At 38.2% G+C, this 16,000-nt stretch overlaps 1 protein-coding gene across 2 annotated transcripts in view; it reads left to right on the top strand.

The window, feature by feature from the left end:
- The window catches only part of CCDC170 (coiled-coil domain containing 170), a 151,210-nt gene that overhangs the window by 92,667 nt on the left and 42,543 nt on the right, over positions 1–16,000 (top strand). For both annotated transcript variants that reach the window (XM_075862870.1, XM_075862871.1), the window contains exon 10: positions 2,671–2,844. In XM_075862870.1, coding sequence (XP_075718985.1) covers positions 2,671–2,844 — 174 coding nt within the window. The remainder of the gene's footprint in view (positions 1–2,670; positions 2,845–16,000) is intronic.

Below are 16,000 nucleotides of genomic sequence, written 5' to 3' on the forward strand. Positions count from 1 at the left end.
GAAATTACCAGCCACTAATATTGCATGTAAGGGCTGCTTAGTAATCACTTTGGCAATGCAATACCCAATATGCTGAACATCTCCCCAATTGATCGATGAGCATAGATGCCATTATTCCTAAAAACGCATAATGGGGTATCCTAGCATAGATCGTATCATGAGGTAATATGTCGTAACTTGAACAACAAACATTAGCCAAACATACGAGCAATTGCTGCAGGTATAACCAATGAGGGTCTGTATAGTGCAGAAATACACAGTTCAGATGGTAACACTCTGTTTGGTAGTGGGGCAAATGTTCATAATGCCCACATATATTGCCACACAGATGACTAGCTGATGCAAAAAGACTTTATTTGCAATCACAACAGGCTGGCAAACTATGTTGTCATTGATCCTTCAAGGTCTCACCGTTTGCATGGTGAATATCGACCGTACCTCCCTTTTTAACCCCAGCTTGTGATAGTAAGCACCCCTTGAAGATGGATACACATTTCTAATCCCTTGGAACCTCAAAAGGTCAGTATGGCTGTGGTGACAATCGCACAAATGATGAGCAATAGGAGTATCTTCTTTCCGCTCTGTGTCATTAATGTGTTTCCTAATTCTCCAGAATTGTCTCACAGTCTTTCCTACATATTGAATGTCCCAGCTGCATGTTATCAGTTAGACAAAACATTGAGCTTTGCAGGCAATTAAACTTCTGTTCTTGATTTGCCTACCCGTGGCGGGGCTCTTGAACATTTTACTTGACCAAATGGATTTGTATGCTTTGCATGTACCATATTTAATACCACCCATGTGTCCTGCTAGCCATGTTTGATTAGTCACTGTGTTAAGGTGGCTATGGACTTGTTTGTCTCTTTTGAAGAGGAAAGCTGGAGAATCATCCAATAATTCACCAATGTTAGGGTCAGCCTTATTGTCGGTATGTCTGAATTGCTCTAGTCTCATCTTCATGTGAGAAATCATAGATCCCTATGATTCAAAAATGCTGTGTTTAGCTGGATTGTGATGGACAATGTCTTATTTTGTGTATTACTATTTTCATCTTTTTTGATATTCTATAAAAATTATTTAAGAAGAAAAAAAAAATCTAACAGAATTAGCCTGGATACCCTCAAGCCTCTTCAGGATGATGATTCTATCTCTCACATATGATGGAAACATTACAACAAACTGCCAGAGGAGCATGTCAACATATAGACTCTCTTGCCACAATAGGGCGACCTTTCAGGGGTGTTATGCCATTATGGAATTTTGGCACGCTATAAAATGTTGATAGCTTGGGGTACTCGGGAGAAGGAACTTGACTGAGCATGTCAGTCTTAGCTGACATTAAAGTCTTCCTTAGCTTAGATTTGGATTGGATCACTTGTTAGAGTTTCATAACATCTTCTTTCATCATCAAGAATGTGATGACACATATCAATATAAGCTGAGTAGTCCATAATAACCATGTTCCCACCTTTGTTGGATGGCTTTATATCAATTGAGTTGTTCTTGTTCCAAATTTTTCAGACCACTCGGCTCATCAACTGTGATATTGTTTCTACCATTGATGCGCTTATCAATATTACTCAGTTGGTAAGTTACCACCTTTAAAAAGACAAAAATCCTCTTTTATTGGGAATCCTACCTCTGACTCTGACTCTTTGGTCGGGACCAGATGGTGGAGTTTTTTGTTTTTTTATTCCACCCCATCGCCTTCTGTTAGGTTATCTAGACTGCTTGCTATCAGAGTTATCATATTCAGAGGATGATGGTTCGGTTCGGTCACAGCGTCCTAAGAGTTTTGCTCTTTACTATTATCAAAAATCTTTCTTTCCTAAAATCTTGAGCATCCCTGATTTACTGGTAGTTCCTCTACCGGAACTTTGCTACTTTATACTATGTTGGTGCAACTGCATTATGCATATTATAAATACTTACGTTTTTGTACCTTTTCCAGCTCTTTTATATTATTTACGCTTATAAACACTTCTCATAAAGCACAATTTTTGTTTTGGCAGTGCAGAAACGTGTCAGATGGCATTTTTTTTGTCACTAAATGTATTTTTAGGTTACACATTATTTCTAGATATGGAAGCTATTGCAAATATGTAATACAATTAGAGGAAGGCAAGTTAAATGTAGTAGTAGGGAGGGCAAGTTAAATGTAGTACTCTATCTGTTTTGTCTCCCTGCTATCCTCTACCGCTCCTATCTAGAGCCTAAATTACGAGAAGGTTTAAGTGACTAGCTTAGCCCTACAATTTTTAACAATGTCAAAATAAAGTAGGTGCTTTTATAGCGTTCATTTCAGGCTGTTCCATAATTTCTCAATAGTATTCTGTATTTTACAGTACTAGGTGTTGTCGGAAAAGGTTAGATGTTTTAAAGGCTAGGACTATACTGTGACTTCAATTATGCAACTGCTGCGTGACACACTTTATATGAGGTGGGAGAATGCTATCTGTAATGGATGTAACCATAGATGTTATATAATCGATAAAATAATTCCTTATGTGCTGACATTTTATTTTACCATGTACTTTTGAATCATTGATCTATATTTAGTATGTAGCAATCATTATGATGGTGTTCTACTGGTTTTACATATTCATAAAATAAATTATTACTAGTTCATTTCTAGATATCTCACTTTTCTACCTCTTATAACTCCTGCAGTACATGAAGTTCTTGGAACAGCTGTCTGATAAGATGAAGTTGGAAAGAATAACTGCTGATGTAGGCTTTGACATGCGTCTGGATGCCATCCTTGCCCGGGCAGATCAGCTGGCCAAATTAGAATCAGATGCTGTCATTGAGAACAAGACACTTGCTCACAGTTTGCAAAGAAAGGTATAGAAAATGTAACTATATTTTTGCGCTGAACTTCAGAATATTTTGCTGTACAGGGGAATTTTCTGTGAAGTACATAGTTATATTAATGAAATCTGTTTATTTGAAATATGTAGATATGTCATTAACTAAACCTAATGCATTGGCATCTATTATTATCTAACTATAATACAATGTTGAAGCTGATCAATAACTTAAACATTTTAAAATAAATATATCTATGATATATATATATATATATATATATATACAATACTGTCCAAAAGTTGTGGAAAAATGCTGCAAATTAAGAATGCTTTAAAAAATAGAAGTGTTAATAGTTTTTTTTATCAACTAACAAACTACAAAGTGAATGAACAAAAGTGAAATCTAGATCAAATCAATATTTGGTGTGACCACCCTTTGCCTTCAAAACAGTGTCAATTCTTCTAGGTACATTTTCACAAACTCATGGATTTTGTAGGATTATAGTGAGGTGTATGATTAACCAATTATTCCAAACGTGATAATGTAGGTTGAAACACAGTCATTAACTATAACAGAAACAGCAGTGTAGGAGGCTTAAAACTGGGTGAGGAATAGCCAAACTCTGCTACAAAGTTGAGTTAGTGGAAGACAGTTTCATGTCACAGGTCCACCATGGAAAGACTGAGCACAGCAAAAATACACAAGGTAGTTATACTGCGTCAGCAATGTTTTTCCCAGGCAAAGATTTCAATGCAGACTGGGGTTTCACGATGTTCTGTTCAAGCTCTTTTGAAGAAGCACAAAGAAATGGGCAACGTTGGGACCGTAGACGCAGTGTCAGCCAGTGAAACTTAGTACAGCAGATCAAAGAAAGATCATGCTTACTTCCCTTCAAAATGGGAAGATGTCCAACCGTGCCATCAGCTCAGAACTGGTAGGAACCAGTGGGACCCAGGTACACCCATCTACTGTTTCGAGAAGTCTGGCCACAAGTAGTCTTATTGGAAGAATTGTGACCAAAAAGCAATTTTTTTCGACATAGAAACAAGACCAAGCGACTCAACTATGCATGAAAATATAGGAACTGGAGTGCAGAAAGATGGCAACAGGTGCTCTGGACTGATGAGTCAAAATTTGTAATATTTTTCTGTAACAAAAGGCAGTTTGTTCGCTGAAGGGTTGGAGAGCGGTACAATAATGAGTGTCTGCAGGCAGCAGTGAAGCATGGTGGAGGTTCCTTGTAAGTTTGGGGCTACATTTCAGCAAAGGGAGTTGGGGATTTTGTCAGGATTAATGGTGTCCTCAATGCTGAGAAACAAAGGCAGAGACTTATCCATCATGCAATACCATCAGGGAGGCGTCTGATTGGCTCCAAATTTATTCTGCATCAGGAAAATGACCATAAACATACAGCCAATGTCATTAAGAACTATCTTCAGTGCAGAGCAAGGAGTCCTGGAAGCGATTATATGGCCCCCACAGAGCCCCTGATCCCAACATCGTAGAGCCTGCTTATGATTACATGAAAAAACAGAAGGATTTGAGAAAGCCTGTAATGTCCGTGGCTGCGGGCGTGTAAGCTCCAATCCCCCCTGACAGCGGCAGCCACGAGTCGCAAGCGCTGGCTCAAGCCTCCTCATGAAACGCCAGGGCTCGCTTCCACTCACCTCAGCCGGATCCCGTAGGGGGCGCGCGCACGCTCGTGCCCGCTCTTAAAGGACCTTTGATGAACTTTGAACCCGTGAGTACCCTGGACTATAAGAGGGGTCCAGCCCCCTGCTTCTATGCCTGAGGGTTGTTGATGTTTCCTAAGTTTGACTATGTGATGGCCTCCTAGTGTTTTCCTGTTCCCAGCATTCCATACTATCCTGGTCGAGCACTGTGCTGTGCCAAAGTCGTGTCGTGCTGTATCCCACGTCTGTACTATACCTAAATGGAGAACACCAAGAGAATCCCTAGAATGCTCATTGTAAATATACATCCCAATTGATGTATGATGTCTGAAGGGAAAAGGGCAATCAAACCCATAGTAAGCATGGTGGTAACGGTGAAACCCGCTGAATGAAACGAAACAAATACCTAAAGATCGGAGTCTGACACACCAAAGATTAATTAAAAAGATATACATTTATTGAATCAATTGTAAAATCAAACACATTAAAAACATAGAGATGATTGCCACAGTACGGATAGACAACCAGATAATACAGTACAGAAAATGGTGCTGTATAGAGAATAAGGGACAGAACTATGTAGTACATAGCACATTGCACATATATATATATATATATATATATATATATATATATATATATGTTTCAAAGCATGAAGGAGTAAGAGAGCTTACTCCCCCTTTTTATAAATTGGACTATATTTGAAAAGTATATGAGCATAAAGTGGTTCAATGATGGATACAATAATGGTATATACACATTTTTTGTCACATACGCGTCACAATGGGTCAGATACAGATATGTATATTTTTCGATGCACATTTTTACACATCACACCATTCACACTTTGAGTCGCCATTCTTCTGTTGTCTTACACGTTTTTGTGAGGTTCTTTGGGCTTTTATATTTCTCTCACTAATAGCTTTTTTCTTTCAACAATGGATTGTCACTATGTTTAAATCCCTTTATTATTATTTTTTCATTCATGGCTTTTTCGTTTGTCATTTTGCTATATTTTTTACTTCATCATAATTTTTTTCACCTTTCACCTTAATTACCAACATCTGGTTATTATTATCATAATTTTCTATAGTCTATGTTCAGACATACACAATCGATACGTACATATTTTTCACGTATAATTCACCATACCCTTTATTAGTTTTTAAACACTTACATAACAACTTCTCATCTGCACTCGTAACATTGGTACTTGTTATTAATTCCATGCACAGCCACATTATGATGGATGTTACATATTTGTAAATATATTTTCTGTAAATATTGCATCTGATTTGTTTTATTTGATTTAATTTATTCACTTTGTTATTTATCATATGAATATGTATAGATGTTTTATGCAATAATGGTATGCAACATCAATTTTCACCATGGGTTAAATTTTTCTTTCCCCCTTTTTTATTGGATATAGGGAAAAGTTAGGGATAGATGTATATTTATGTAAATTTTTTTTCCCGCACTTTTTTTCTTTGTCATCAGTTCTGATGCATGTATCTATCAGATGTTTACTGTGCTATCAATGGTCTTTGCATCATACCCTGGGCGCATGCGCGGCCTCCCAGTCCGGGTCTCTGCTTCCCAGGCCGGACCAGATTGCGGGACACGTGTTCTTTGGCGTTTTCCGCTTCCGGTTCCGTGCCCCGGATGTTGACACATCGGGCTGGGATGCCGTGGATTGTATCATACCATCTAATTTCCTTACCTGTGATTGGTTGATGGGGATTTAAAGGGCTTGGTCACCACTCCCAGACGAAGGCTTCCGGGCCGAAACGCGCGTCGGGACTGACGCCAGATATGGTGGTTCTTGATATGGGTAAGAGACCTTCTTGTGCATTGTGCAGATCTTTATATTTGGTGTGTATACACCATTGTTAATTTATCCACTATTGTTATGGGCAAGATCTCCTGTGCATTATGTAGAGGCTATTCATGGTGTATATACCATTATTGTATCCATCATTGAACCACTTTATGCTCATATACATTTGGCTGCTGTAATTACTTTTCAAATATAGTCCAATTATAGTCCTTCATGCTTTGAAACATATATATATATATATATAGGTGCAATGTGCTATGTACTACATAGTTCTGTCCTTTATTCTCTATACAGCGCCATTTTCTGTACTGTATTATCTGGTTGTCTATCCGTACTGTGGCAATCATCTCTATGTTTTTAATGTGTTTGATTTTACAATTAATTCAATAAATTTATATCTTTTTAATTAATCTTTGGTGTGTCAGACTCCGATCTTTAGGTATTTGTATGCCACGTCTGACCTGGGTCACCTTGCCTGACGTCTACCTGCTGCCTAGTCCAAGCCGAGCCTGCCCTGCTGCTGTCCGAGCTGCCACAGGTACCTATACGAACTATAGACATTAACCTGCGCCCTGTTGGCCAGCTGCCTTACCGCCAAGGTGGTACGGCCCAGTGGGTCCACAGACCCTCCGTGACAGCCTACATCCACAGAAGATCTGTGGTTAGTTCTCCAAGATGTGCCCTGCCGAATTCCTTCAAAAACTGTGTGCAAGTGTACCTAGAAGAATTGATGCTGCTTTGAAGGCAAAGGGTGATAACCAAATATTGATTTTATTTTGATTTCTCTTCTGTTCTTTAACTTTGTATTTTGTTAACTGATAAAAAAAAAAACTATCAACACTTCTATTTTTTAAAGCATTCGTACTTTGCAGCATTTTTCCAGAACTTCCTAAAACTTTTGCACATACAGTACAAGACTTACAGCATATAAACAAAACAAACACCTTGCCCATCTGTGTTCTTACTAAACAGCTGGTTTCGTCACTAATTAAACCAGGAGTACAATGTTACTTGGATCAGGCTTTCCACACTATCCATGTGTGGATTTTCCAAGCTCTAACCCTCTCTGCACTAACTGCAGAGCTTTTATGGTTCAGTAATGAGCCCAGTAGCTTCACCTGTTCTGATGTAATGGCAGGAAGGAGGTGAAGGGAACAAGTGAGCCCTAATCTACCCACCGCCCTGTCCCTGCCTACTTGCAACGACCCGCCCTAGGCAACGGGGTACAACTTGGCGGCGGTCTCTACGCTGTCTAAGTGCAAGGGAGTACAAACAGGGAACACGCAAGGGAAGGGGCAGTAGCCCACGGAACGCCGCGAGGAAACGGAGCGGTGAATGAGTCAGTCAGGATCAGGATGAAGTGGAGTATACCAACGAGAGCACGGAGCAGGAAGCAAGCCAGGGGCAAAGCGAAGCAGGATAAACGGAACTGAAGCAAGGCAGAAGCACGGCAGAAGCAGGCTGGAGCAAGGCAGCAGTGGGGCCAGGAATCCAAGAAGAATAACAAGCACTGAGGAAGAGAACACGGCAGGTATAAATGGACAGGGGGCGGAGCTAACTCCGACTGACCAGGCCGCGATAGGCTCTCCCACTCCTGAGCCTGCCACCCTGGTTGGTGGGAGCCGGTGTCAGTATAAGAGGTCTGGCCTCAGGTGTCGACTGATTAATCCCGGGAGTATACCCAGACTTAGTACCTGGCAGATCCTTTACATCTGATTTAGGTTAGGGAAACCCTGTACTGAAGAGGGGAGGGAATGGTAAGTCCCTGTACCAATCCTACCTGCCATTCCATGGAAATACAGGCCCCGAAAACAGATGTAACAAAAAGTCTCAGCAAACTAAGTTTTGCTGAGAAACCTAATTTCCCGGCTTCCTCATCTCACCCATTTTAACCAGCCATGTGAATGATATATATATATATATATATATATATATATATATATATATATATCTTTACAATAACATAAATTTGCCATTTTAAATTGTCTCTTGACTTTTGCCAATGATATAGGGAAAGTGGTGTTTTTGATGAAGCAACCTGAACAGCCATTGGGCTGAAAATGTGGATAAATAGAGGCTAAATATGTAGTAAGCCCATGACCAGGAAATATTGGCAGAAGATACAGTACTTTATGTCTAGATTATCGAATCTAGCTACCCATAACGATAATTAACTTAGTTTTTAACAGTACCACTTGTTGTACCATATAATGTATTGGGAAACTGGAAAAAAATTCTTAGTGGGGTGGAATAGGGAAAAAACTGTGATTCCTCAATCTTTTGGTTTTGTTTTTACGGCGTACATCGTGCGGTAAAGATGGCAGAGACACGGCTTAACAGGAGATGAAGAAAGACAGCCCTGGGGGACTTCATTAGGAGCCTGGGCTGCCCTGACAACCGTTGGCGCACCTCGATCGCGCTGTGGGGGGGCGATGAGCTGTCAGAGGAGTGGTGCCCCCTATTTGTAACATCTTAGATGCTGCGATCGTGCTTGAAAAATACACATAATTGGTATCTCCGCATAATTGGTATTGCAGAATTCATCGTTACATTGAATGCTGTAAAAAAAATAAAAAATGTCAGAATTGCTGTTTTTTGTTAATCCTTCCTCCAAAAAACTAGGATAAAAAGCAATAAAAAAGTGGTATCTACCCCAAAATAGTACCAATGAAAGTGCCAACTCATCCCGCAAATAACAAGACCCCACACAGCTCTGTTGATGGAAGAATAAAAAAGTTATGGCTCTCAGAATATGGTGACACAAAAACAAATTTTTTTTATTTTTTTCAGTGGGTAAAACATGAAAAAAACTATATAAATTTGGTATCATATTGCCGTAATTGTACTGACCTGCAGAATAAAGTTACCATATCATTTATACAGCACGGTAAACACCATAAGAACTAAAACTAAAAACAATGGCGAATGGCTGGTTTTTTTCCATTCCGCCCCCAAAAAAATTACTAAAAGTTTTTCAATAGATTATACGTACGCCAAAATGGTGCCAAAGTAAAAAATACAACTCATTCCGCAATAATTGAGCCCTCATATGCCTAAATCTACGGAAAAATTAAAACGGTATGACTCTTGGAATGCAGTGATGCACACTGGTGGCCCAGTATGATTTATACGCCCAGCAGTTTTTTTTTCCTAATACCTCTTGTCATCATTTGCTAGTCACCACAGGTTAGCCTTCTTAGATGCAGCAGAGATTGTACTGTTTTGGGGCCTTGATCTGCATATGGGGCTAGTGAAGAAGCCAAAGATTAGGCAATACTCGAGCGCAGATGTTTTGTACAACACCCAATTTACCGCAAGTCCTTGTATTCCACAGCGCGATTGCGGGGTGCCGAAAGGTTGCTGTAGCAGCCCTAGACCTAACAATGGTCCCCAGGTCTACCATATTAGCAAGCCATAGGCGGGGCCTAATAGGCTCCTTCCCTTCTGAGCCCTGCCGTGTACCCAAACAACTTTTTACAGCCACATTTGGGGTATTTACTCAGGAAACTTGTGTAACAAATTGTAGGGTACTTTTTCTTCTATTACCCCTTATAAAAAAAAAAAGATAGATTCAGAGCTAAAACATATTATTAACTACATATTATTGAATTTTTTTTTTACTAATTTTAAATTTTCATGACTCAATTCTTATAGCATCTATAAAACACCTATTTGGTCGAAATGCTCACTACATCCCTAAATTAATTCCTTGAGGGGAGTAGTTTACAAAATAAGGTCACTTCTCAGGAGGCTTTTACTGTACAGATACCTCAGGGGCTCTGCAAATGCGACATGGTGCATGAAAACCACAAATCTACGCTTCAAAAACAAATGATGCCCCTTTCTCCTCATCTCTGCTGTGGGTCCAAACAGCAGTTTAGGACCACATATGGGGTATTGTCGTACTCAGGAGAACTTGATTAACAAATTATGGGGTGCTTTTCTCCAACAGTCCTTGTCAAAATGAAAAATTTATTGGCAAATCTACATTCATTTTATTTAAAAAAATAAAATGTTTTAATTTCACGGCCCAATTTTAACACTATATTACTAGTTGAATTTCTTGAGGGTTGTAGTTTCCAAAATGGGGTTCTTTTGGGGATTTTCTTAGGTTTTGGCCCTCTTAAAGTCTCTGCAAACCTATAATTGTGCCTGTATATCAACCTAACAAGATGCTCTTTGTTTTCTGAAGCCTCTGTTTGGGTCAAGTAGCACACTAGGTGCACATATGGGATATTTATGAAAAATGCAGAGCCAGGTTAGTTAAATTAATATTGAATATCTGCAACAACAACAAAAAATAAAATGTTTATATTTCTCCTTCACTTTAGGTGTTTTACAGGAATTAAATGAAAGGATTAAGAAAACTTCTAAATTCTAGTTTAAATACTTTGAGCGGTGCAGCTTTTAAAATGGGGTGATTTAAGGGGGGTTTATATAAGCCCCTCATAAATTGGTCCCTAAAAAAATATGTTTTGCAAATATTCTAGAAAATGTGAAAGATTACTCCTAAACTTATAAGCCTTCTAACGTCCTAAATAAAAAATTAAAGGATGTTAAAAAAATTATGGCAACATAAAGAAGACATATGGTAAATGTTAATTAGTAACTATTTCGTGTGGTATGATCTCTTACAAGCATTAAAATTCACATTTAGAAATATCCACATCCAAGTTTTCCATAATTTTTACAAATAAAAAACACAGAATGTATCAATCAAAATTTACCACTAACAAAATGTACAGTGCGTCACAAAAAACTCATAATAACTTGGATAAGTAAATGTATTTCAAAGTTATTAAAACATAAAGTGACTTGTCATATTTGAAAAATGGGGCTGTGTCCACAAGGCATCTTCCCGCCAGCCGTGGAAGTCAGAAGGGAAAGTATGCAGTGGGCTCACGGGCTGAGCCTGCTCCATACACTGTGGGTGTTGGCTGTATGGAGCCAAGATTGGAGAAAACTCAGATCCCAGCCATTTAACCCCCACAGATGCCGCGATCAATAGCAGCCGCGGCATCTGAATGGTTAGACAGAGTGAGGGGACTCTCTGCTACCCTATAGCCGCTCTCGTAACGCCATCGTGGGGTTCCTGATTGGTTAACATGGCAGCCAAAGGCTACCAGGTCTGCCATTAGTGTCCTGAGCAATACATAAGTATTGCAGTGTATTTCCTAAGCGATCTAACAATCGCACGGTAAATTCCCCTAGGGAAACTAAAAATATAAGTTCAAAAATGGAAAAAAATATGAAGTTAAAAAAAAAACCACATCCCACTTTTCAAAAAAAATGTAAGAAACTTGGGAAGAAAAATGCTCCTTGCACCGGGCGCTCTAGTGTGAGTAGTTCACTGATTCCACTGATTCCACACAGTCATTGTATGGATTAAAAGGGTTTATTGGAGAATATATTATAAAAAAAACAATAAAAGGATTAGCTGCAACGCATTTCATCCTCGCACCGAGGTCTTCGTCAGGCATATAAAATTTAAAACAAGTATCATCTTAAATAACCGTGTGATGTGGTTCACGCCCAGGTCAAACTGTCAAGGTTAGAGTTCGTTGTGGGAGTTTCATTACAAGTACGTATGTATTGTTTTTTTCCTCTCCTCCCCCGTTTTATTGTGTTATGAAGTCTCTATGTTTAATACTTCATTTTATTTAGTTTATTTTAGTTTTAAACTTGTGTTGATGCCGGTGATGGTGTTCAATTGGAAGTATTTTCGTAGATGAAAAATGCTTTTTTTATAAAATGTATGTAAATAGGGAGATGGCTAGATGTCTGCAAAAATGTACATCTTTATTCTCGGTTGCTATGTCTCATTTTTATCATATGATATTATGTGAGTTTATATTGTGTAATATTTGTACTTTATGTTGTGATAGATTACATCTTTGTGTCACTGTTGAGATCGCAACTGTTGCTAATCTTGCTGGTTCTCCTTCATAGGTTTTGGATCGCCGGAAACACAGCTCCAGCATTTGACTGCACGTCGAAAAAGGTATTTTTAATTGGAGATTCTGTATCTGGTTATATAATTTGTCTCTACTGATTAGTTTAGTTGAATATACCCTCCTTTGAGGATATATTGGATGGATATTATTAAATGGTTTTCTTTGAGAGACGGTACTTGTGTTGCTGGTAGTTTGTGTATCAGTCTATAATTTTTGATTGGATTTGAACAATACGTAGGTTCAGATTGCTTTTATTCTCATCTTCCATTGTTTGCAAAGCTTGAAGTTAATTTTCTTTATCTTACTATATTAATTTAAACTAAATCTATTTTCTCATTGAGTCCATTTGGACTCAGAGATTCAAATTTGAAGATCCAAAAGGATTCACTTTTGTTCAAAGTCTAAATTCTATTATTTGTTTTTGAATTTATTTGTTCGACTGGAGAAATTTAAATTTGATTTGTGGTTTTGTAGCAAATGTCTTGATAGGCTGTGTTTTAGGAATCAGTTTTTGGCATTGAAACGGTGACCAATAAATAATCCTTTTCTATGAGACATGTTTCTTGTGAAGTAACTAGATTTTTCTTATACACGTATTTGATAAGGTTTGAAGGATAACCTTTCTCTTCAAATCTTTCTTTGAGGATTTTTTATTGATCTTTTTATTCTTCTATCGGTGAACAATTTTTTCTTATCCTTCTGTACTGGCTATGTGGAATGTTTGTTGTCCATCTTTTATAGTGTGCACTTTTAAAATTCAAGAAACTGTTTTTGTCTACGTCCTTGAAGTGTGTTTTTGTGGTGAATTTATTCGAATGACCGATTTCTAGATCTAAAAATAAATATTTTTTTTTAGATATGCTCGGGGTGACTTGTATTCCCCATGTGTTCTTGTTTTGAATGTTTACAAAGCAGTTGGCTCCTTCAAGGATACCGGACCATATAAAAAAGAGATCGTCAATATATTTGCGGTAGTCGACTATGTTGTTTCTATATATGTGTTCATTCTCTATATTTTGGGATTCAAAGTGCCCCATAAACAGATTGGCGTAGCTAGGGGCTACTCGTGTCCCCATTGCCGTGCCCCTTATTTGTTTGTACAATTTTGAGTTATGTTTGAAGATATTGTGGGTGAGAAAGAAATGTAATCCTTCCAGTAGAAAAGCATTTTGTTTCTTTAGTAGCATGCTGTTATTTTCTAAAAGGAATTGAGTCGCCCTTAATCCAAGAATGTGGTCTATATTGGAATACAGGGAAGTGACGTCTAGGGTCATCAGGGTATAATTTTCTTTCCAATTGTACTTTTGTAGATCTCTAATTAAACTCGGGGAGTCTTTGAGATAAGATAGTAATTTGATAACAAGGTTTTGCAGGTAAGAATCAATATAATGTGACAGTTGGCTAGTAAGGGAATTTATGCCCGATATTATCGGTCTTCCTGTTGGTTATTTTTATCTTTATGAATTTTGGGCAAGTGATAGAAGAATGGTGTTTCGGGATTTGTTATTATTATTATTACTTAAATAATCCTTTTGGATCTTCAAATTTGAATCCCTGAGTCCAAATGGACTCAATGAGAAAATAGATTTAGTTTAAATTAATATTGCAAACAATGGAAGATGAGAAAAAAAAAGCAATCTGAACCTTTGAATTGTTCAAATCAAAACAAAAATGATAGACTGATACACAAACTACCAGCAACACAAGTACCGTATCTCAAAGAAAACCATTTAATAATATCCATCCAATATATCCTCAAAGGAGGGTATATTCAACTAAACTAATCAGTAGAGACAAATTATATAACCAGATACAGAATCTCCAATTAAAAATACCTTTTTCGATGTGCAGTCAAATGCTGGAGCTGTGTTTCCGGCGATCCAAAACCTATGAAGGCGAACCAACAAAATTAGCATGAGTTGCGATCTCAACAGTGACACAAAGATGTAATCTATCGCAACACAAAGTACAAATATTACACAATATAAACTCACATAATATCATATAATAAAAATGAGAGATACCAACCGAGAATAAAGATGTACATTTTTGCAGACATCTAGCCATCTCCGTATTTACATACATTTTATAAAAAAAGCATTTTTCATCTAAGAAAATACTGCCAATTGAACACCATCACCGGCATCAACACAAGTTTGAAAATAAACTAAATAAAATGAAGTATTAAACATAGAGACTCCATAACACAATAAAAGGGGGGGGGGGGAGGAAAAAAACAATACATACGTACTTGTAATGAAACTCCCACAACGAACTCTAACCTTGACAGTTTGACCTGGGCGTGAACCACATTACACGGTTATTTAAGATGATACTTGTTTTAAATTTTATATGCCTGACGAAGACCTCGGTGCGAGGTTGAAACGCGTTGCAGCTAATCCTTTTATTGTTTTTTATAACATATTCTCCAATAAACCCTTTTAATCCATACCAATGACTGTGTGGAATCAGTGAACTACTCACAATAGAGCCCCCGGTGCAAGGAGCATTTTTCTTCCCAAGTTTCTTCATCCAAAATGACCACCAGAAATAGGCTCCAGCGTCGGAGACACCTATCGTGGCTTAGCTCCAGAGGCCAGCACAGTGTGAACGACACAAAGGTGGAAAAGCACCTGACAAGCAAAAAAGTTGTGCTGATGATCTTGCACAACTTAATCAGGTGAGTCCTACCAAACCACCCCCTGACCAATTTAGCCACTATACCTGTACTTTATCACCTTTTTTATAGTTTGGTCAGAAATGTACTTACCTGATGCTTTAATGTGCATCGTTGTATGTCCTGTGTGTCGATACAATGCCTTGGAGTCACTTTGTGTTCCAATGCATCTTTGCTGAACCACAATTAATTTCACCTGCTGATAACCGGATATAAGCCTCGATTTGGTATTATTTGGTAGACTATGAGCCATGAGTAAGGACGTTGCATTCGTCCGAAACGCGTAGGCACCATTAATATGGATAACCACCTTTGCATCTGAGACATTTGACTTTTAAGAATGTTCTGAAATAAAATTGGAACTCAGTTTTCCTTTTAACAATTCCTTTGCGCTGGATCCCTGTCTTTTCTCCTGTTTCCATTACCTTGTGCCGACACGGAGATCCTGGCGCAGTCTGCAATGAAGTCCTGCTAAACGGTGAGCTGGAGGATTCCTCCCACAAACTTTGTACTCATACACACCACTTAGGCCCATGTCTGTATGCACATATCTGCAGAAAATCACCAGAATTGAAGAGACTAAAAATTTGCTTTTGAGCTGCATATTTTAAAGAAAGTAACAACATATATATATATACATACCGTTCAAAAGTTTGGGGTCAACCAGACAATTTTGTATTTATCAAATGAGTTGCAAAATGACTAGAAAATATAGTCAAGACATTGACAAGGTTAGAAATAATGATTTTTATTTGAAATAATAATTTTCTCCTTCAGACTTTGCTTTCGTCAAAGAATGCTCCATTTGCAGCAATTACAGCATTGCAGACCTTTGGCATTCTAGCTATTAATTTGCTGAGGTAATTGGGAAAAATTTCACCCCATGCTTCCAGAAGACCCTCCCGCAAGTTGGATTGGCTTGATGGGCACTTCTTGCGTACCATACGGTCAAGCTGCTCCCACAACACCTCTATGGGGTTGAGGTCTGGTGACTGCGCTGGCCACTCCATTAGAGATAGAATACCAGCTGCCTGCTTCTTCACTA

This window comes from Rhinoderma darwinii, chromosome 4 (assembly GCF_050947455.1).
Source record: "Rhinoderma darwinii isolate aRhiDar2 chromosome 4, aRhiDar2.hap1, whole genome shotgun sequence".
In the NCBI taxonomy this organism is placed as follows: Eukaryota; Metazoa; Chordata; class Amphibia; order Anura; family Rhinodermatidae; genus Rhinoderma; species Rhinoderma darwinii.